Source organism: Galleria mellonella, unplaced genomic scaffold (genome assembly GCF_026898425.1).
Source record: "Galleria mellonella isolate WM207_F2 unplaced genomic scaffold, CSIRO_AGI_GalMel_v1 utg2721, whole genome shotgun sequence".
Taxonomy (NCBI): Eukaryota; Metazoa; Arthropoda; class Insecta; order Lepidoptera; family Pyralidae; genus Galleria; species Galleria mellonella.
Window position 1 is genome coordinate 315,156 of NW_026442063.1, and position 23,349 is coordinate 338,504.

General features: G+C 38.6%; 2 protein-coding genes and 1 long non-coding RNA gene across 5 annotated transcripts in view; 2 read left to right on the forward strand and 1 right to left on the reverse strand.

Annotated features, from left to right (window-relative positions):
• LOC113522814 (serine/arginine repetitive matrix protein 1) overlaps nt 1-9,356 on the forward strand; it is a 42,800-nt gene extending 33,444 nt beyond the window's left edge. For both annotated transcript variants that reach the window (XM_052895363.1, XM_052895364.1), the window contains 4 exons: nt 530-701; nt 2,365-2,460; nt 3,282-3,455; nt 4,410-9,356. In XM_052895363.1, coding sequence (XP_052751323.1) covers nt 530-701; nt 2,365-2,460; nt 3,282-3,424 — 411 coding nt within the window. In that variant the 3' untranslated portion in view covers nt 3,425-3,455; nt 4,410-9,356. The remainder of the gene's footprint in view (nt 1-529; nt 702-2,364; nt 2,461-3,281; nt 3,456-4,409) is intronic.
• Nucleotides 3,582-18,015, reverse strand: LOC113522815 (uncharacterized). Of its 2 annotated transcripts, XR_008252879.1 has the most exons (3): nt 17,182-18,015; nt 9,028-9,271; nt 3,582-6,164 (listed from the first exon to the last, which is right to left on the reverse strand). It is a non-coding gene; the product is annotated as an uncharacterized LOC113522815 (long non-coding RNA). The 2 variants fall into 2 exon arrangements; XR_004224206.2 differs by lacking the exon at nt 3,582-6,164 and having other exon boundaries at nt 7,814-9,271.
• LOC113522813 (delta-1-pyrroline-5-carboxylate dehydrogenase, mitochondrial) lies at nt 14,442-18,049 on the forward strand. Its single transcript, XM_026908637.3, has one exon. The coding sequence runs from the start codon at nt 14,923-14,925 to the stop codon at nt 16,621-16,623; it is 1,701 nt and encodes a 566-aa protein (XP_026764438.1). The 5' UTR covers nt 14,442-14,922; the 3' UTR covers nt 16,624-18,049.
• The last annotated feature ends 5,300 nt before the right edge of the window (nt 18,050-23,349 follow it).

The following is a 23,349-nucleotide window of genomic DNA, read 5'->3' on the forward strand; positions in this document are numbered from 1 at the left end:
TAGAGTGAGACAAAAGATTGTTAGTAACAAGAACTATTGTAACTAACGGCGTCATTTCTAGAAACAAAGGTGGACTTCTATATTGGTCTCCCTAGAAACCGTCGTGTTTAATTCTTGGTGAATGTATCACGATGAGACTAACTTTATACTCACTTATCATCATTCGCTGGTACTCCGCCAACCCATAACGACATCGCAGGCGGGGCCAAAAATCCATCCCATACAAAACAACATTTGTCGTTAGCGACATGTTAGCATGTCGCATAGAGGGAAAAGGGATTGTTAGTAATGGAGACTGAGAATCCTATTGCTAGCAATATACCCAACCAGGTCGACCTCCTCGCGGTTCACCCTGGAAACTATCATGGTTAATTCCTGATGAATTCATCATGATGAGCTAACTGGCCTGTTTTCATTCTCATCTATCACCCTTCACTGGTGCTCCGCCAGCGTATCCCGATAGCGCAGGCGGGGCTACCATACCATTTTCACCCATAAAAAAAAACATGTCGTATACTACTGTTTCCAGCTGAAGCTGCAGTTCGACGACTCGTTAACGCGCACGTTCGAGTACCCGTCGGAGACGTCGCTGTGCGAGGACTCGCCCGCCGACGAGCACGCGCCCGCTCCCGCCTCCGCGCCCGCGCCCGCCGCACACAAGCTGCCGCAGCAAGCGCAGCTCGCTGCCAACACGCATATAGGTAAATATTCACCGCTCTCTTCATCGGTCAACCGTTGCAACCAGATTTGGTCTTAACCTACCCCTGGGTACATTTTTATCGCCCTCTACAATGTAAGTTAAAGATAGGGGTGACAAAAAAGTTCCCCTTGTCACACAGTCCCTCTGTCAAAAATACTAACGTAGAATTTGATACGACCTTTTAGGCCAACTCCATACTCAATTTAATTTCTACATGTGAATTATATTTTATTTTATTTATTTATTGTTTATTAATCAATCTCGAACATTTACCACTGACCATACCGAAAGCGGAGCGAGAGCAGAAGGCCTACCATGAAGTGTTTTCCGAAATTTCGGAGCCAAACGAAACACAAATTTGATGTTAAAATTACATAATACATGCCGTTTGGAAATATTAAAAATGTTAAAATATTGTTTCTTCGGACTTTTATGATAGGATGTATGACGAACGAAATGTTAAACTCCATTTATTGATCCGATTTTAGTATAAACAAAAACACGAAATTGAGTCCGAAATTTCGGAATTTCATTTCGTGGTAGACTCGCAGCACTTTGATGTGGATCCATCCTTACTGGCTTTTAGAACAAAATAGAAATCATCATTATGGAAATAGATTGATTAAAAATTCTTTTGAATCGATAATTATTTATGACTACTGCTGTTGTGGGTTGTACCCCAGATATTCGTTGCCTGGTCTCTCATAACAAGGTATTTTAAATTGAGGAGCGAAAAATTGTAGTGATTGCGGGTCATCCTGTTTATCCCGTTTTCTAGTTGATATTATTGATCGAAAATTATATCTAATGTCTTTAATAACAAGGATCAAAATTAAAAGTACATTTGTGGTTGCAAGTGTACTGCCGGCGGCGCGTGGTGGCGAGGCCGGCGCCGCCGCCGCCCGCCAGCCCGGTGCCCGACGAGACCTTTGTGTGAACCGTGCCCCACCTCTCCCCGTTTTAGTTTTCAATCTCATATCACATTACTACGTATGCTCGCGGTACCTTTCACACCGAAAATTCTATGTGAATGGATCATTGTACCGCAGTAAAATGTATCCTAGTTGGTATCCCCTTCAAGTACCATCACTATCTGTCCAGTAGTATGTACCCGATGCCTACACGCACAGTGACGTTTTGTAGTTGTATTACACTATATGTATAGATGATATAAAATCTTAACCCATTTGCTAAGTACACCTGTCGTCGTCATATCAGACTTCAACTGTCCACTGCTGTACATAAGCCTTGGGGGGGTTTTGCCAGTAGTTGCCACGCTTGACAGGCCGGTTGGCAATGACAGTTAGACTTTCGGTGATGTTTTAACAGGGGCGCTGCCCATTCCACGAATACAAGTTGTCTTATAGTTCTTTTAGTTCCTGTAGTTCCAAATAAAAATTAAATCTTTTTTCAGTTACTAGTTGACACGACTCTTAGACGACTTTCTGTAAACCTATCTCTAAAATTATAATTCCAATTTGATATAACAATGAAATGTTTATAAGGACCAATGTGGACTAAATTTGTAATAGATCAAGCAGTGGACGGATAATGGCTGAAATGATGATGATATGACGATATTTCCTCATGTTTGTGGTGGCTAGTGTACCGTACAGTGCACATAGTGTAGTGTAGTGTAGTGTAGCGCTACATGTTGCCCGCAGCGTCGGCGTCCCTGGCGCGGTACACGCCCAGCAAGACGCTGGCCGCCGCCTTCCAGCTGGGCGTCACGCGCCGCGCCGCACACGGCCTCGCCAATGGTTGGTTTATTACTATAATTTTTTTTTTAATAATTACTGGCCCATTTAAAGGAAAATTATGAACGTAAGCGACTTTTTAAGGCAGCACCGTAACTATTACAAAAAATATTATGATCAATGCCAAAAAGCGATCTTTGCTTACGCGTTTTCATTTGAGTAAATTAAAATGTTGACTCCATATTTTGTAAATTGTAATTATTAATATATAGTTGCCGTGAAGATGAGTGACACTATGGGCGTTACGGAAAACATTATGACTCGTATGGTGACTCATTTACTACGCTGATATTTCTGAAAACCGTGTATCCAAGTTTTAAACCGAAGCACAGCTAGGCGATTGCAGCTCTGACAGGAGAAACACGAGAGGGACACGGGTGTCAGTGCAAAATACTTTTGTACAAATTGCTCTGGTAAACGACTAGTGGCCACAATAGAGTATCAGTGTTTTGCTCTCTTGGGGGCAAAGCAATAAACTGAGTTGTGACCATTTTGTGTTACTACAGTAACACACTCACGAGAAATTGTATTACCTCTTTTATGTACTCTTTTTGTTTTTTTTTTTTTATATGTTATGTTTTATTTCTTTAAACATGTAGATAGATAGATAAACACTTTATTTGAGCCATTTATGACACACGTAAATTAATAAATAAATTTATACAATCTAATTATTTACATTTTTTCAAATATAAAACAAAAGAGGAATATTGGAGATATGTTCTGTATCAGTAGCTTATGTTATTTGTATTTGTTGTAAGTGATGCAAATAAATTATATCTATTCTATCTATCGAGTGTAAACGAGCACGCTAAACTGTACAGATGCATCGTCAGGAGAGGCTAAGGTGACCAACGGAGCGGAGGCGGAGGCGGCGGCGGCGGCGGGCGACGCGCGGCCGTGCGGCGCGGACGCGGCTCGTTCGTGGAGCGACGCGCGCGCCGCCGCCACCGACCTGCTGTTCTAGCGACCTGCTGCGCACGCGCACGCGCCACCAGGTGAGCCGCCGTCGCCCTGCAAACTACGACGCTTTAAAATCATATCACAGTGTCTTAGTTTAGTACATCATATCGGCCTTTATCTGTCGGGGGAAAGGGATTTTTCATAATTTTATTTTTAATTTGTTTATTTATACATTACAAATAATTACAACATTATGACAGCAAAAGCCAAATCAATGTTATAAACCTAGTGTGCTAACATACAAAATTATAATAAAACTATTTAACCCGAATATCAATGATAATTTAATGAAGTCAAATAGTCCCATTACTAGCAATATATCCTGTTAGGTCGACCTCCACGTGGTTTCCCCTGGAAACCATCGTGGTTAATTCTAGTTGAATGCGTCAAGATGGGCTACCTGACCTGCTTTCATCCTCATCTGTCATCTGTCACTGGTGCCCCGCCAGCGTATACCGATAGCGCAAGCGGGGCTACCATACCATTATGAACTATTAAAAAAACTATCCAGTGCTAAACATAAGCTTCCCCCTTAGAAAGTTTTGCCAATTGTTATCACGCGAATATCACGTTATCGAAACTGTATACTCTGTTATGTCCATGGTACTGCTCATGTCTATAGGCGACGATAACCACTTTTCATCAGGTGGGCCGTCAGCTTGTTTGCCAATCTAAGTAGTATAAAAAAAATCACGCTTGACAGACGGATTGACAACCGCAGTTAGGCTTTGGAGATGTTTTAGAGGGACGCAAACCAAGCCTGCCAAGCGTGGTAACCACTGGCAAACCCTCCCTTATGCTGAACATAGGTCTCCTTCTATGTTTAGCAGTGGGCAGTGACAATCAGACATTCAGCAATGGCTAATATGATAATATGATGATCAAGACTGCATATTTTTTTTTGTACTCCTTTGTGGTGTGTCTAAGACTATTTTTATATCGATGTCAATGTTTAATACATACTTGAACAATGAATGTATGTGTTGCAGGTCTCGCCCTCTCCGCACCGCTGAAGCCGCAATTTTCAAGTGAAACTCTACATTTTCGAAAGCATTTACACGACCAGATGTATTTTTGATAGCCTGCCGTATTACCGTATGTATGTATGTATTAGGCCGGAGCGTACTTGTGAACCTGTTTAGATTACGGTAGTCGCTCCTCGTGCTCACTGCCATGTAAACGTATATTTAGACATGTTAAGTGCTGTAATGAAACAATGCTCAACTACTGTCCACTCACATCGGAACAGGGGTTTTCAAAGTGGCGGGGCCATTGACCCGCGCGCCCCGTTTGTCTGCGTACGCCCCAGATTGACATAACAGCAACGTAACTCTTATATTTGATCATGTGACCACGTAATATATTTTTATTACATCTATTATGAAATTGTTGACTGTAAAAGTCAATCGGATGGCTCTAAAATTAAGATAAAAACGTTTATATAATTTATTAGTGCAAATAAATTAATATATTTATATATTTTTAATTGACTGAGTATGTAATACTCGAAAATATTAATTGTGACGAGGAGGGCATGAAATGCTTTGTTTTAAGGCTTTTTTTTTATCAGGGGCCCGATAGGCTAAACTTTGAGAACCCTTGCATAGGAAGGGTGGAGTGGTCGGGAACGCGTTTCCCCCTGTATTGGATATATGTGGGACTGAGTGACGAACTCGACTGACTAGCAGGTAGGTAGCGGGTTAAGGTTTTGATACTTTTAATGACGATTTATATGGAATATTAATGCAAACTTGACAAATGTCGCGGCAGACACGCCACTGTGACTGGTGACTGCCACTATATACTGTAAACTCATTCCTATTGTATCATTCCTAGTTGTCTATGATATGTTACCGTTGAGATTGCACTAGGAAATAAAGAAGCTGAATGTTCAATGAAATTCAATGGTACTGCTCATGTGTATAGGCGACGGTTATCACTTTCCATCAGGTGGGCCGTCAGCTTGTTTGCCATTCTAAGTAGTATAAAAAAAAACGTGCAATTATTCGACAAATGTTTTTTTTTTTTAATGGATGATAATGAAATGATAACCCCGCCTGCGCTATCAGTATACGTTGACGGGGCACCAGTGAGGGGTGATAGGTGAGGGTGAAGCCGGTCAGTTAGCCCATCGTAACAAATTCGTCAATATATCAATGGTTTCCAGGAGGAACCGCGAGGAGGTCGACCTGACAGGGTATATTGCTAGTAATAGGGGTGCTAATCCCCATTACTAACAATCCCTTTTCCCCCTCGTCAAATGTTACAGTAGGTATCTATTGACATAATATTGTTTAAGTGGCCATTTGAAGCGTGCTGGACACAGCGGCCAACAATCAAAGACGTGGCCTTAACAGACTTTTTAAACCTTCTTTGCATAACGGTGGAAATTTCCATCATAACATTGAATGCCCAAAAATTATATAAAAGAACATGTTCACTTTAAGTAGATCGTGTTTGGATGTCTTTTTAATGTCCATTGTATAAAAAAAAAACATAGCTGTCAAATTTATTTTTTTAACCATTTTTCGTTTCATTTTGAACATGAATTATATCACCTTGATTTATTTCACCAATAAAAAAAATCATGCAAAGAAGCGTTAATAAATAATTACGTATACTGTGACGCCGATAGTCTCTTGTCGTGTACCGTCGCTCCCAAGCGGTGACAATTACTTAACAGCACTCCGCCACACAGCACACACTCAGTTGTAACTTCCTGGTGCAATCTTAACCGGAAAAGTCTGTAAAGGACAAAATGTCCGTTGATTTTGTCTACGAACAGAGTTGCCTTTATTGCTGACAATTTTATACATGTAAATATAAATGGTTAGCACTCCAGTAGGTATAAGAAAGTAGCGACCGATCGACGGAACTCGCGGGCGTAACATATACTGTAAGAATGGATAATATATAGTTACAATATCTATACATATATTGGCCCAATAACAGATATATTACATATCGGTTATCGAATATACATGGAGAAGAACCTATTTATAATGAATAATAGACTGTATTGTACAGTGCCAAGTTGAAATGTTTGCTCGGCGAATATACTAGTCCGCATACGTGTCGCCGCGTCCACATTACCGTATCAGCAGGTTGGTAGCAGAATGCAACATTCTGCACAAATACCACCACGCGGCGACACGTGTGTGTAGACGCTGCAGTTAAAGTTAAAATTTCAATTTGACATTACAGTGAAATAATTGTGTTAAAAAAACAGTATAAATTAAATTTTTTAATACAACTGTATCGGAACTTTTCTACAATCGATTGTCTATGGTCCACAGCGTAATAGTTTTGGTAAACAATTAAAAATGTAATTTTAGAGATAAGGTTTTAACAAAGGTATTCGTACCGCAGCATCGACCCCACTGTTTGTTAATTCGTCTGTCCATATTAAACAATATCCAATTTGAAACTGACCCACAATGCACGTTAGACTTTGTTAATAAGGACAGGCGAGTTGTGCCTTGCGTGCGTGCGTCCGGCGGCACTAGTGTCCGAGCCACGAACTGTCCGGTCCATCGCCTCACTACTAACTGTTTGTACTAACCCGACGCTCAGTTATTCCAAATGACATTAGAAATAAGTTATTAATATTAAAAAAAATACTCATTTTTATATATTAAGAAAAAATCAAGTTATATGCTTAAGCCCAGAAAAGAAGCAGGCACAAAATTATTGCAAGAATATGGGAATATACGGAGAATTAATATTTGACATAAAATTTGTTTACTTAAACTTGTACACCTATAAATTTGAAATATACAAGTACTGTCCCACAGTAACAACATGGCAGTTCTCTCACAGTACAAATTAAAATTTGCCTTTTTAACCCTTCTTTGTACAATGATAGAAATTTCCATCATAACATTTAATGCCCAAAAATTATATAAAAAAACCAATTCACTTTAAGTTGATCGTGTCTGGATATGTTTTTAATGTCCATTGCATAAATAAAAAAAAATCATAGCTGTCAAATTTTTTTTTTTAATAATTATTCCTTTAATTTTAAATATGAATTATATCACCTTGATTTATTTCACCAATAGAAAAAATCATGCAAAGAAAGGTTAAATACTGTTACATATATAGTTAAGTTAGTAAAAACTAATATTATTAATAATTACTTAAGTCCATGCAAGCTAGTACTCACTTGTTATAAGGTACTTTTTCAATTGAAGCAGGTACTGTGTGTGTGTACAAGTATAAATCGTGTCTGCTGTACCGTGCCGTGCCATACCGATGTCGTGCTGCGGTTAACTATATAAACTGCCATACACTCAATACAAGTTACAAACATTCCAATTGCAATTTGACACAATTTATACAGGAATTAGAATCATAAAATGGCTAATGTTTTTTGTTGCATTTACTCTTTTACTTCAGTAAATAATTATTTACTGAAAGTATGTATTTTTTTTTATGGGTGATAATAGAATGGTTACCTCGCCAGCGCTATCGGTATACGCTGGCGGGGCACCAGTGATAGATGACTGATGAAGATGAAAGCAGGTCAGTTAGCCCATCGTGACGAATTTCACAAGAATTAACCGCTATGGTTTCCAGGGGGGACCATGTGGAGGTCGACCTGATATATATAATTTTTAATTAACAATATTGAATGTATGAATGTTGCTAAAATTGATCGACCGGACAGTTCGCGGTGAGGGTGCCGCCGCGGGCAGACGCTAGCTTCATAACTTGCTGCGTTTTTTCTTATATTATGGAGCCAAAGCTTGAAGGGGTCGGCAGCCAGCCGCGGCGCTGGTTCGCATTTACTTTACACTAGGTTAGTTAACGTAGTTACAGTTAGTTACGGAGCTGATTCGTTCAGGCACGCTGTAAGAGTGTCATATTATAATATCGTTTGTATGTAACGCTGCACGCACACATACGGACAAACACCTAATTATTATTAGAGAGGAGTGCTATACGACATCCTCGAACACTGACGTATACAACATAGATTTTAATGCAACAACTGCCGGTTTAACATGGCTGTGTTTCAGTTTGTAAGGATGGGATATGGCGTTTACTGGGTACGGAGGAATAACATTTGACTCCTCAGGAATGGCAACGCATGGGGGGTATCATGGGCGAAACGGTATACTCTGTTATGTCCATGGTACTGCTCATGTCTAAGGCGACGGTTACCACTTTCCATCAGGCGGGCCGTCAGCTTGTTTGCCATTCTAAGTTGTATAAAAAAAAAACGTAATTTGGTCGAGAATTAATGGAACTTATAATAATAAAAATACCAATGTTTTTTTTTATTTATTTTCAAAGTATTTGCTGTATTGACATTTGCCAAAATAAATAGTTTAACTAAAATTGTTTGCCACGAACTATACATACGTTGTTATTATGACGAAATAGTTTTTTTTTCTACTTTTTATAAGATTTACGCCATAGACGGCGCATGTACTTGTGATATACTGTAATACGATGGTGTGGTGCGTGTGTGTGCGTGCCGCGACGGCCGCCCGGCCAACACTTGCCAATGCCTAGTTTGTATTGTACGTACTTATGCATATTTTGACATTATGTTAGTTTATTATTATTAGTATCCGATTTATAATTATTAAAATTAATTACCTGTTATTATTGTCATCGTGTGGTACGCGGGCTGCGAGTCGGACGCGCTGATCTCTCCGCTCAGAATTCACTTGTTATTTGCTCAATAAATATGTAATGACATACGATTTATATATTATATAAATTTATATATAATATTGTATGTATTGTTTGGAAATTATTAAAGATGGGAACAGCTTAGCGGCGGAGCGTAGCCGACGGCAGCCGGCGACGTGGCGCCGCCTCGCAGGGCTTAGTCATTGCGCTGCGTGATCACATAAACATAGCATTATGTAACCTAGTTGTATTGATGCTACAGTGGCAATAAAATATATTGAATCGTAACCAAATGAATATTTTTTATTTCATACCCACGAACGTCGTAGTTTTATTTTTACTTTATTAGAGTAATGTTTTATACAATTCCTGGAACATTATTAATATAGTAATAACAAGTGAAGTTTCACCAAAAAATGGTACATTAAATAAACGAGAGCTGATGATAAATATGGGGGGAAAAGTACATGATATAACAAAAAGAAAAATATAAGAATAACAATAAAAATAAGATATTTTTTATTAGAAGAAATTTGCAAAAATAATGTATTTATTAAAATAATTAATAACTACTTAATAATTAAAATTTTACCAGAGGGATACTTTGTACAAAAGTCGATTGCTTGGATACCTCTGTCCCATTCGTGTTTCAACCGTGAAGCAGTTGTGTTTGCATGGCTGTGTTTCGGTTTGAAGGGTGGGATATGGCGTGAATTTACAGGGTACAGCGAAATAGCATTGAGTCCTCAGGAATGGCAATGCATGGGCGAAACAATATACTCTGTTATGTCCATGGTCCACTTTCCATCAGGTGGACCATCAGCTTGTATGCCATTCTAAGTTGTATAAAATAAAAAAAAAATACTACCGGCCTGTCCCGGCTTCGCACGGGTGGACATTTTTATATTTTATAAAGTGGCCATTAAGGCTGCACACGCGACGGAAGCTTAAAAATGAAGTAACTTCTCCCGTTTTCCCAACATTTCCCTTCACTGCTCTGCTCCTATTGATCGTAGCGTGATGAAAAGTATACTGTAACCTGTCCAGGAGTATGAAGAATAATTGTACCAAGTTTCGTTAAAATCAGTCTAGTGGTTTTTGTTTCTATAACGAACATACAGACAGACACAAGCCTTTGCAGGGAGCTCATTTCACAGCATGAACGTTCGCAGTAACAAAAAATTTTCGAAACCTCACTGTACGCGACTACTTAGATTCAAGCATGTGTTGATGCATCTGGTAGTTTGTATTACTAACAAACCCTTCCTGCCAACAGGGTATATATTTTTTTTGATGGATGAAAATGGTATGGTAATGGTATGGTACGCCTGCGCTAACGGGATACGCTGACGGACCACCAGTGAAGGGTGATAGATGAGAATGAAAACAGGCCAGTTAGCCCATCATGATGAATTCATCAGGAATTGACCATGATAGTTTCCAGGGGGAACCGCGAGGAGGTCGACCTGGTTGGGTATATTGCTAGCAATGGGATTCTCGGTCTCCATAACTAACAATCCCCCCAACAGGGTATATTGTGAACAATAGCTAGTCCCCATTAGTAATTCATTAATAAAATAATAAATACCAGTAAAGGAAAGGGGTTGTTAGTAATGGAATGGAATGAATGTTAGCAATTAGATTGCTCCATTACTGGCAATACACCCTATCAGGTCGGCCTCCACGCGGTTCCCCATGGAGATCATCGTGGTTAATTCTAGTGGAATTCGTCAACTAAACTCTCAACTCTCACTGGTGGAGAGGGAAGTGATTGTTAGTAATGTGGACGACCAGTCCCATTGCTAGCAGTATACTCTGTCAGGTCGACATCCACGTGGTCCCCCTGGAAACCATCGTGCTGAATTCCGTGCTGTATTCATCACGATGGACTAACTGACCTGGGGGTCTACCATGAAATGAAATCCCGAATTTTCGGACTCAATTTCGTGTTTTTGTTCGTACCGAAATCGACCCTGTAAATGGTACGTATTATGTAAATTTTAGCATCAAATTTTTCATCCTCGGACCTATCAAAACTCACTGCTTTCATCGTCACCCTGCCGTATATACCGATAGAATATATTCCGTTAGTGCAGGCGTATACCGTTAAATCCATTCCATTATCAATAATTGAAAAATGCCTCACTGGTGCCCCGCTAGCGTATATCGATAGCGCAGACGGGGTTACCATTTCATTATCATTAAAAAAAAAAGTGCCTACAAAGTAAATTATTTTATCTGTCCACCTACATTTTCCTTGACCTTACATCGGTATAATATTAGCCCTAAATATGTAATAGGTTTAAATTAAAAAAATTACAGTTGTAGAACGCCTGCGCTCAGCCGCATTCAATGTAGGTCATTTTTCAGACATGCGCAGTCAGAAATAAAAAAAAATGTAAAGGTGTATTTCCATTAAAACGATATTTTTTTTATTCTGTAAGCAAATACGCGAAACATTTGCCTCCTTCTTCTTCGTCCTTTTAATTTTTTATTCACGGTTTATATCACTCGAGGATTAAAACTGCAAGTCATCAATTAAATATAGGCACCTTAACTGACTATTAACTATTTTTTTTTATACTACTTAGAATGGCAAACAAGCTGTCGGCCCACCTGATGGAAAGTGGTAACCGTCGCCTATAGACATGAGGAGTACCATGGACATAACAGAGCATTCTGTTTCATTCATGATACCCCCCATGCGTTGCCATTCCTGAGGACTCAGGTGTTATTCCTCTGTACCCAGTAAATTCACGCCATATTATATATTCAAACTGAAACACAACCATGCAAACACAACTGCGAATGGGACAGGGTCCCAAGCAATTGACTTTTGTACAAAGTCTCCCTCTGGTAACTAAAAACATTGTTAAGATTTCATAAAGAAAATTTCTAATATCGAAAAATAGATAAATACTCTTTATTGTTTCCTCCGAATGATTACAATAGTAAACTTATCCTAGATATGAACAATTACAAGAAATAATCACAATGAGAAAACAATGGGCGACCTTATACAAACGGTACAACATGGAAGATTATTATTATTTGGTCATTAAAATATAAATAATGAAAATTAGTAGCCCCATTACTAGCAATACACCCTGTCCGGTCGACCTCCTCGGGGTTCCCCCTGGAAACCATCGTCTTCTATTCTAAGTGAATTAATCACGATGAGCTAACTGACCTGCCTTTTCATTCTCATCTATCCTTACTGGTGCCACGCCAGTATACACCGTTAGCGTAGGTGGAGTTACCATTCCATTATCATCCATTAAAAAAAAAAAACGATAGAACACGCATAGTGAGGTAAAATCTCTTCTAAGCGTTCGATACCGCTTTTAAGCCTGAGATCACCGAAAATTCTCATAGCTCGTCGTTGTACTGAGTCAAAGGAATAGTTTAAGCTGGTATATATGTAGATGCTCAAGCTCTAAGTAACAGCAATACTCCATGTGGGTCGTTAAAAAAATATAATAAACTAGGATATCTAGCTTTGCCGTATAATTTTCTTGAATGAACCCTATACCCGGTAACATAGGAGTGACAATTTTCAGTAAAAAAGGAAAATCACACTGAAAATGACACATACCTACTTTGGGCGAGAAGGGAGCCCAGAAACGGAAATAAATATATACTATAAAAAGAAACTTAGAAGAATTGTGAAGGGGAGCCAAAGGAAACAATAGAAAGATGTGTCAATGTCGAGTTTATTAAATAATAACATAAAAACTACAAATAATATATTTAGTCTATACGCGACACCTATCTATTGTATTATTTCCGTATCGATCTTTAAATCGATAAATTTTAAAAAATCCATATATTCGATATTTAATTATATCGAATCAGCTCTAAAGGCCAATAAACTACTTTTGCGTTGATTAAACTGTAAAATAATTTACATCGTCTCCGTCAATTCTCACCAATTTAATTCAATCAGTTCAAGTTTGATTTTAAAGTAATAATAATAAAAAATTTATGTGCATTAAATAGGGTAGGTATCGGTGGTCTCATATTACATAAAGTTTCGTGCCTATTTAGCCATTATAGAATAGCATGCAAATGTCCCATTTTGATAGGAACTGATTAATTTATGCATCGATAACTATATTAGATATTTTTCTCAAACATGCTTGGAAATGTGAGCATTATTTTGACAATCTTCTTCGAGATAAATCAAACTTGCCGTACTGGCCAGATAAATTACTATGTAAACTCATATCTGTCCTGTAATTTAAAAATGAAATAACCTTTTACTTTGAAACATGGCTACCAAGGAGGTAACTAATAAAAAGTTTTATTTAAATTTCGAACTGGCTTGCAAATAGAAAGCTGTTTATTGAAAAAAAAAAACAAAGGAACATTATGGCGCGTAAACAATTATTAATGTTTGTTATTCGTCATTGAACTTAAAAAGTAAAGTTGTGTTTTTGATTTCCGCGCATTGTTTGAGAAAAGTACTATACAAGCCTTGGCCACAACTAGACATTGACGGACTCACGTATGTGTGCCTCGGCTACGCCTCGGCCTACATTTGTACGTTCGTCCATCAATGCCTCAGTTGCTGGCCGCTACAGTAATGTACTATATCTATTCTTTCTTGAAAAATTCATCAACAGAGTAAAAGCTTTTGCTAAGTAACCATTTACGTATTTATTTAATAGAAGTTCCTTTATATCCGTAGGTATATTGTTAAAGATTTTTATGCACATCATATAAGAATTTCTTAATAAACGGCTGGTTTTAGGAATTATATTAGTCACTAGTTTTTTAGGGTATCTTGCGGTTCTTTGTATTTGCTCTTTTGATCTGCAAACATGTGCTTATTTAATTTAGTTGAGTTTATTTGTAAATAAAATATGCCTGTAGAAAGAACAATTACCGTAAAGAAAACACAACCCACTGAATACCTTTGATTACCCCATTTGAACTGTTTATCACAGAATTATTATGACAGCATGTAGTACTCTTATTATAAGCTGTTACAGAAAATTTAATTTTTAGAGCCAAAAATTATTTGAAAATTTTCCAAACAAAATATGAAGTAGGTGCAAAATATTTCGTGATCATTTATAGACAACTTATTATTATTGTCGATATTGTTGTTGAAAATTCACAAACAATTGCAAAGTACCGAGACTTCAAATTACATTCTATTCGAAGTTTCATCAGCGAAATAAGTATTACTCGTACTCACAGATGTAGACAATTGTTATAAAGATAAGGCGTTCTAACCTAATTAGTGCCTAATTTAATACGTTTTAACATTAAAGACGAAATTAGAAAAGTTGCTTCCAATTGAAATCGCTGTAGGGAAACTGCATCTTAAAATGTCTATGGTTAATTTGGATGAAAGAGGCGATCAAATGACGAAGTGACAGACGTCAGCTGAGCCGAGTCGCATAGGTATAGTCAATCTAGCTCTACTTTAGAAAAAAACATCCTAATACTAGTATATAGATCTAAGTAAAATTATATCAAAAACAAAGAAATTTTTGCGTAGTTCGTTCGCGTTCGTGACTCGAAATAGCAATAGATCTATTATGTGCTAAATAGTGGAACGTAAACGCTACCAAATAATTTAAATTTCAAAAAACATTACAACGCCTTTTCGTTTCGATTCGACAGAAAATGTGAACAAGTGTGAAGGTCATCATTCGTCACTTTGTTGCCAATTATTATTAATACTAAGCCGTCGTTTAAACTGCGTCTCGCTCGCTCTAGCGGGTGACGTCGAGAGGATTCGCCGTTTACGTAACACTGTAACACGGTTCCTAAACAGCTGTTCATTTCAACAGCTAAAACGAAAAGAGTCGAGTTCGTCTTAATAAAATTCATCAAGCGACCGGCAACATGCTGAATGCATGCACCAAGTCGTTGCGCAATGCGCGCTCGCTCGAGCGCTGTATGTCCAGCGTGGTGGAGCTGCCCAAATTCCAAGATAGCGGCGTCAAGAATGAGCCTGTTCTGGCTTATAAGAAAGGCAGCAAGGAGCGGACCGAGCTCGCCAACGAGCTACAGCGCGCCGCCGCCGTAACCGAGGAGGTGCCCATCGTGATCGGCGACGAGACCATCAGGGATGGTGAGCCGCGTTTTCAGGTGATGCCACACGATCATGCGCGTAAAATCGCCAAGTTCTACTATGCAAGTGAAAACACCATAAAGAAAGCCATTGATGTGTCTGTAGAAGCACAAAAACGTTGGGATAAAACACCATTTGAACAAAGGGTGCAAATTTGGAACAAAGCCGCCGACATGATGGCGGGAGCTTATCGCCAGGCTCTCAATGCTGCTACTATGCTGGGCCAGTCCAAGTCAGTCATACAAGCAGAGATTGACTCAGCTGCGGAACTCATTGATTTTTACCGATTCAATATATTCTTTTTGAAAGAAAATAGCAAGTATCAACCAATCTCTGAGGACCCATCAGTGACCCGTAATTCCCTAAGATTCCGTGGAATAGATGGCTTCATTGCAGCTATAAGTCCATTCAACTTCACTGCTATTGGAGGCAACTTGGCCTACACACCTGCCCTTATGGGAAATGGAGTGCTGTGGAAACCATCAGACACTGCAGTGCTGTCCAACTGGCGAATCTTCAATATTATGAGAGAAGCAGGCCTTCCTGCCGGAGTAGTAAATTTTGTTCCAGCAGACGGACCCACTTTCGGGCGCACCATCACAGCTTCCCCTCACCTTGCTGGAATCAACTTCACAGGCTCAGTTCCCACTTTCAACTGGTTATGGAATGAAGTGGGCAAGAACCTACAAGTGTACCGTAACTATCCAAGATTAATTGGTGAATGTGGAGGTAAGAACTACCACTTTGTACATCCATCGGCAGATGTGGAGTCAGTCGTGGCTGGAACTATTCGATCAGCATTTGAATACTGCGGACAGAAATGCTCTGCTTGCTCCAGGATGTATGTGCCTAGATCTCTGTATGAACAGATCAAGGAAGGATTGTTGAGAGAGAGGGCAAAACTTAAAGTTGGTGACCCGACAGACTTCAGCATTTTCACAGGTGCTGTAATTGATGATAAAGCTTTTGCTAGAATAACAGGATATATCAAGAATGCGAAAAATAACCCCAAAAATAAAATCATTGGGGGTGGCGAATTTGATGACAGTAAAGGCTATTTTGTCCAACCTACCATCATAGAGACAACTGATCCCCTTGACAAACTTATGACAGAAGAGATATTCGGCCCTGTACTCACTATCTATGTGTATGAAGATAAAGATCTGCAGCAGACAGTGTCACTAGTGGGCTCCTCTACCAAGTTTGCCCTGACTGGAGCTGTATTTTCAACAGACAAAGCTTTCCTTAAAACGGCACTAGAAGAGCTGAAAATGACTGCAGGCAACTTTTACCTCAATGACAAGTCAACAGGATCTGTCGTAGGCCAGCAACCATTTGGAGGTGGCCGCATGTCTGGAACCAACGACAAGGCGGGTGGCCCTATCTACGTTATGCGGTGGACCACACCCCAGTCCATCAAGGAGACCTTTGTTCCGCTCCGTGACATAGACTACCCCTACATGAGAGAGTAATTACCAAATTAACTGGAATGGGTGATAAACTATGATCATATCTGTCTCTCCAATTCCATGCTGGCTAATGGAAACATCACTTCATAAATTTATGAGTACAATAATAGTTAATTAGTGAATAATGTAATGATAAGTTATTATAAATTATTATAATACTTGCTTGTCTGTCTAGGATGTGTTATGTTAACGTAGTGAGAGGTGACGGTAGTCAGTGTAGGAGCAGTCTATATAATTGTATGTAGCATTGTTTGCTTACAATAATTCACTGTACTTTATAGTAGGTGTCCAAATGTTAACTATTTCAGTTAGTGAAATAAGCTATCAACATTTAGACATTATGTATGTGTACAGAATATAACAATAGGTATTGTACCTACAGCATGATTATCTAACTTGTTTTGTCGAGTATTTTTGCAATGAACTATAATATTAACACAAAATTTATACATATTTCCTAAGAATATCGTAGCACTGACTACTTTTGTGTGTACTGCAGTTGAAATTTTAACAATAATATTATGTGACATAAAAATTAGTGGTATAAATTAAAGTTCTTACCCACACTACTGGATTGAAGTGATGTGGATACGTAGAGAGTTAATATTAATCATAACAGTTTAGCTGGCGGTGCAGCGGCTTCACTAGCGGTTTATTGTGGTTTAATTGTATATATTGTATTCAGTTATGTTTACGTAAGCGAGTCCGTGCTACGTGCTGCTCCAGGCCACGGGTCGCGGCTCGCGCCGAGCCAATCGGACTGTCCCCGTCAAACCGTTGCCTATTTGCTTTCCTCTTATCATTAAAACACGCATTCATATCTAACTCGAGTACGTTTATCTATTTATAGTTCGGTTATCGCCCTGCTCTCTGATTTAATTGACTGCATTTATGCTTTTATATACTTATATACATTAGAATATTGGACATTAGAGATACCTAATATGGCATATAATTACTTGAACTAAACATTCTACCGCTTTATAACAGTGAAGGTAAACAAATTGGTCGATTCATTTGCAACCTTTGACATTATACAGATGTTACAGTCCAAAAAAACAAACATGATTTAAATAATATGACATTATTTGAATGTTATCGCCGCCTGTATAAAGAATTTATTTTCGTATTCCGAGTTTTGCAAGTCATCGGGGAAAGTTCTTTATAATACGCTAGATTTCTGATTGACATCCTTTAGTTACATACATAAATGAGTACATGCATAGCTAGACGTTGGCAGCGTCCGTCTCCCGTGTTAAATGTTCTTGGATAGTCATTATTTTATTATTCTGCTTTTTATCATATATTATACATTGTTATTAACCACTTTTTATGTTTTACTAATTTATTATGTTCCTTTTTACTATATTATTGTTAATGATATTTTATAGTATTACTGTAAAGATTTAAATAAAACATTTCAGCAGTCTGTTTAGTGTGCAATGGATTCCTCCCCTCCTCTCCTCCATATATTACGTACATATTTTGGGAACAATAATTAAGCGTTCGGATTTTCTTGGTTCGAGCCTGTAGCCTATCTATTCTCTTGATACTCTTGACATGATAATGATTGGTAATCATGTAAAATTGCTGTACTAATTTTGTTGAACTTAAGTGTATGCTTTAATTAACAATTCGGTACAGACCAAGCTCAGATTACAATCTCTAATCTAAGGGTTTACAATTCAACACTGAACATAAATGAGGTTTTAAAATTGAGTTTAACAAAAACTTCTTGGCAGTTATTCAAAGCGGCGCAGTTGAAAATACAATAGTAAATAGGTATGGTAGACTAGATTATGACACGGGCCGCCCACACGAGATGCAATCACGAGATTCGTGCCTCGTGAACATTCCAAATGTTTAGCATATTATTACCTATTGCACTTCATCAATAAGAATTGAATAAATATACGCGCCTGATATATAAAATTAGTTGTAGTTTGCAAACACTCGTGTTTCTGCCGCCTAGTTGAATAAACAGCTGTTTCGGTTTAAAGATTGGGATACAGAGGGGGACCTACCATGAAGTATTTTCCGAAATTTCGGGCACGAACGTTTTAACACAAACAAAAATTTGATGTTAAAATTATATAATACATGCTATTTAAAATTATTAAAAATGTTAAAATATCGTTCCTCTGGACTATTACTGGATAGGATTTATGATAAACGAAATATTAAGCTCCATTTACTGGCTCGATTTTGATACGAACAAAAACACGAAATTGAGCGCGAAATTTCAGAATTTCATTTCATGGTAGACCACCAGCAGTAAATTTACGGGTTACACCTATCGTCAATAATGGTAAATGGGGATTAAATCAAGCCAGTTTACCCAGCATGAATTTATCACGATTCTAGAGGGAACTGCGTAGAGGTTGATAGGTTCTATCAAAACAATCTTACTGCACACTGTATGTCAGTGGGCACGCAGTGTGCTAGGTCATACCGGTCAAATGACGCGCAGCCGTAACTTAAGAATTTGAACTAATATATTTAATACTGCGAGAAAATGCAGCAGCTCCAACCATGCGACCGCTAAATACAAACTTCTTCATGTACGGGAGTTATGAAATGAAATATTTATTTGCTTTTAACAGACATTTAACATAATTAAGGCCACGTGACAGCACTTTTTGGCATGTTAAATTGACTTCAAAATGTACTATGCAAATTTAATGTAGGTATTAATTAAAAATTAATAAGTATGCGTGAAGCAAACTCGCGCAGTTACAACCACCTGCCCTAAGCGCAAACTAAATAAATAGAGTTTAAAGATTATATTTATTTATTTATGCTGTTGGTGTTCCTTAAATAAATAAATAAATAGAGTTTAAAGATTATATCAATTAAAGTGAAAGTACTATAAGTAAAGGGTATAGTAATTACTATATCCATTGGGGGGAAAGGGATTGTTAGTAATGGAGACTGAGAATCCCATTGCCAGCATTATACCCAACCAGGTCGACCTCCTCGCGGTTCTCCCTAGAAATTATCATGGTTAATTCCTGATGAATTCATCATGATGGGCTAACTGGCCTGTTTTCATTCTCATCTATCACCCTTCACTGGTGCTCCGCCAGCGTATCCCGTTAGCGCAGGCGAGGTTACCATACCATTTTCACCCATCAAAAAACAATACTATATCCAGGGGAAGGGATTGTTAGTAATGGGGTCTTAACAGCCCCATTGCTAGCAATATACCCTATCAGGTCGACCTCCACGCGTTTCCCCCTGAAAACAATCATGGTTAATTCTTATGGAGTTCATCACGATGGGCTAACTGACTTGTTTTCATCATCACCTATCCTCTATCACTGGTGCCCCGCCAATGTATGGTATACCAACAGCGTAGGAAGGGTTACCATTCCATTCTCGTTCATGAAAGAAACATTACTATATCCTTCTATAGTGCAGAGAGACATAAATGATAAGAGTTCCTTAGTCGTGCCGTGCATGCCAAGCATTATCGTCACGTGGCGTCACACTTGTTGACCATATTTTGTAGACGAATGCATGTATATCTAGTCCAAATGACAGATGTTGATAGATTTGTTTACATTAGTGTCTCAGGTATTCCTAATCTGTTGGGAGCAATGTTGTTGTTTGTATTTGTGGGATACGGGTAATTATCTATTGCAAAAACTGTTATATACACAGAAGTTTACTAACAAGATGTTTTGTATGATGCTTAGAATGGCAAACAAACGACCCAACTCATCGTAAGTGATAATATAAACATCACAGAATAGAATCGAATAACTCTGCACACCTATAGGTTGACTGGTAGAGATTTTTTTATTTTTTTAATGGGTGATAATGAAATGGTAACCCCACCCGCGCTATCGGAATACACCGGCGGGTCACCAGTGAAGATGATAGGTGAGGATGAAGCAGGTCAGGTAGCCCATCGTGACGAATTCAACAAGAATTGTTCACGATGGTTTCCAGGGGGAACCGTGGAGGTCGACCTATTAGGGCATATTGCTGGCAATGGGGCTGTCGAACTCCATTGCCAACAATCCCTTCCCCCCACTGGTAGAGATTGTCTATAGCATTAAGTCCGCCTTTTGTACATATATTTATTTATTTAAATTTTATTGACCAATAGGTTAAAAAAATATACTGTGATGCCCATGGTACTTCTCTTGCATGACCATTCATGAGGACGACGGTGTTGTGCTTTCAAACCAAAACACAACCATGCAAGTACAGCAAAAACACGAGTGGGAATGTTTGGAAAACTATAATAACAAAAACATTTTTGCCAGAAACATAGATAATATGATGTTACAGTTTGTTTTTTAACGTTCAGTATGTTTCGCCATATTTAATAGCATGCAAACGTTTTTAAGTAGTATCCATTAAACACAATGAATCCGTTACATTAAAATTTTAATATAATTAACATTGATTAACTATCTAAAATCAAATTATTTCAAATTAATATTTATACAAATACTTGTGTCAATATATTTAAATCTAGAACAAGTTCAATTTTAAAATCCCAAATTACAATAAATGGTATACAATATAGCTGAATTGTTTATACATTTACATACATACATTTCATTGTTTTAAAAAGTCATTTATTGAATAAAAATTGTCTTGCGTGTAACCATTTTTTTAACCGTAATTTAAAGTGACTTACTGGCAGTTCCCATAATTATTTTGATATTTAATTATATATTCTAATGGTCATTATATCACAATTTTGTTGATGCAATGTGGTCCTGCCGATAGGCAATTTCGACCTTCAACCAAACTACGCAATAGTATAATAATAATAAGATAAATATAAGAAAGCCGAAACTGAGAAAAAGAGAAAACATCTCGACCTGGCTCACGAAGTGACCGAAATGTGGGGGATGGCATCCACCGAAATCATTCTAATTGTCATGTCGGTAAACGGTCTTATCCCAACCAGTCTGGAACAACATCTCAGACGGTTGGGATTCCGTGGCGGCTCACTCCCGGGAAAGATGCAGAAAGCGGTGCTCTTAGATTCTGCCCGCATTGTACGCCGGTTTCTCTCCCTGAGGCCCTGAACCCCGGCCGACTGTGCTTTTGCTGGGGGTTAGTTTGCCATCTCCTCTCCTTAAGAGGGAAAATGTGAATTTTCTAAAAGATAAATATAATATCCGAAGAGATAAATAAGTCTAGAACAACACAGACGGTTGGGATTCCAGGGGGAAAGTTGCAGAAAGCGGGATATAGATTTTGATAGTATAGATACGCCGGTTTTCTTGGGGCCTCCAAAAGAACAATGTAAACTTATTTAAATATAAATAATTACAATAATTTCAAAAAAATAGATGATAATGAAATGAAAAACCCACCTGCGCTAACGATATATGCTGGCGGGACACCAGTGAGGGATGATAGATATGAGAATGAAAAGGCAGGTATTTTATATGACAGGGTGTATTGCTAGCAATGGGAAAACTAGACTCCCTCCCCCATCACTTGTTTTACGACAATATATAGAACATAAACATACGTTCTGAGCGTGGTTAAACGGAACCGCCAAAATTTCTCTACCGCCTAAATAGACTATAAAAAGGCGTTCGATTCCGTGCCCCATTCATAGTTCCTGAGGATACTTGAACTATACAAGATTGATGATACAACTCGAGTGCTACTGGAAGCATATATAGGGCAATAGATGACGATTCTTACTATCCAGGGCGAATGACTAACGAATGCTGCAGACCGGATTGAGATTAAGAGGAAAATATTCTAGGATGATTATTTGAGACCACATTGGTTTTGCCTGTCTCCGAATCCTCTCAGTATTTTACTGGAGAATTCGGTGACTGGATTTTAGTATCGGGGAGTAGTTACACGTTATCGGCTCTCTCATATTTCACGTTCTATACATGGATGACTTGAAACTGCTGGCTCCCGAAAGTTCGAACGCCTGACAGAACTGCTAAAAATCATAAAAGCTTATAGTAGACCTGTTAGGATGGAGCTCGGAATAGACAAGTTGTTCGCGACATTATTGTATATATAGTGATATTTATAGCAATGTTATAGTTAGTTGTTAAGTTTCTAGTTTGATCGTTTTTTGTATTCTGTTGTTTTGTATAGATTTACATAGATTTAAGATAGTGTAAGTTAAATAAAGTATTCCTTTGCGTGTTGTCATTATTACCTACGCAATAGAAATTGTAACAAAAAAATAGAATTAAGAGATTGTAAATTTCAATAAATAAATAGACGCTATAGAGTACCGATCTGAAGAGACACGCGTCTCGCTCATTTCTCGCCCCGTCCCGCTCGCGCAGATTCGCTAACGCGAGTTGGAAACGTTATCATGCGAGCGGGCGGGTATAAAGATAGGCCGCCTCCCGTCGAGCGGCATTCGCTTCCGGGCAGCGACACACTACACTCGAGAAGAAATAGGACAAAAAGAAAAATACTCTCTTCAGACGGTACCGGAGGCTTCAGAATACTAATCCCTGTGTTTCACTCCAGCCTGAACCAACGCCCCTACAGTCCACGCTCACCGTACGGCAGTCCACACCGTACATCGTGGTCCTTCGAGAAGCCGGATTGCTGGAGGAACACCGTTGGTACATCAAGAAGTCGGATCGCTGGAGGAAGACCATTCTGAAGCCGGATCGCTGAAATGCCGACTACGAGAAACATGAAGTCGTCACAACAAAAAATCGCCGTCACCGAAGCCACAACGTCCGCCGCCACCACGTCGACTACGACCGC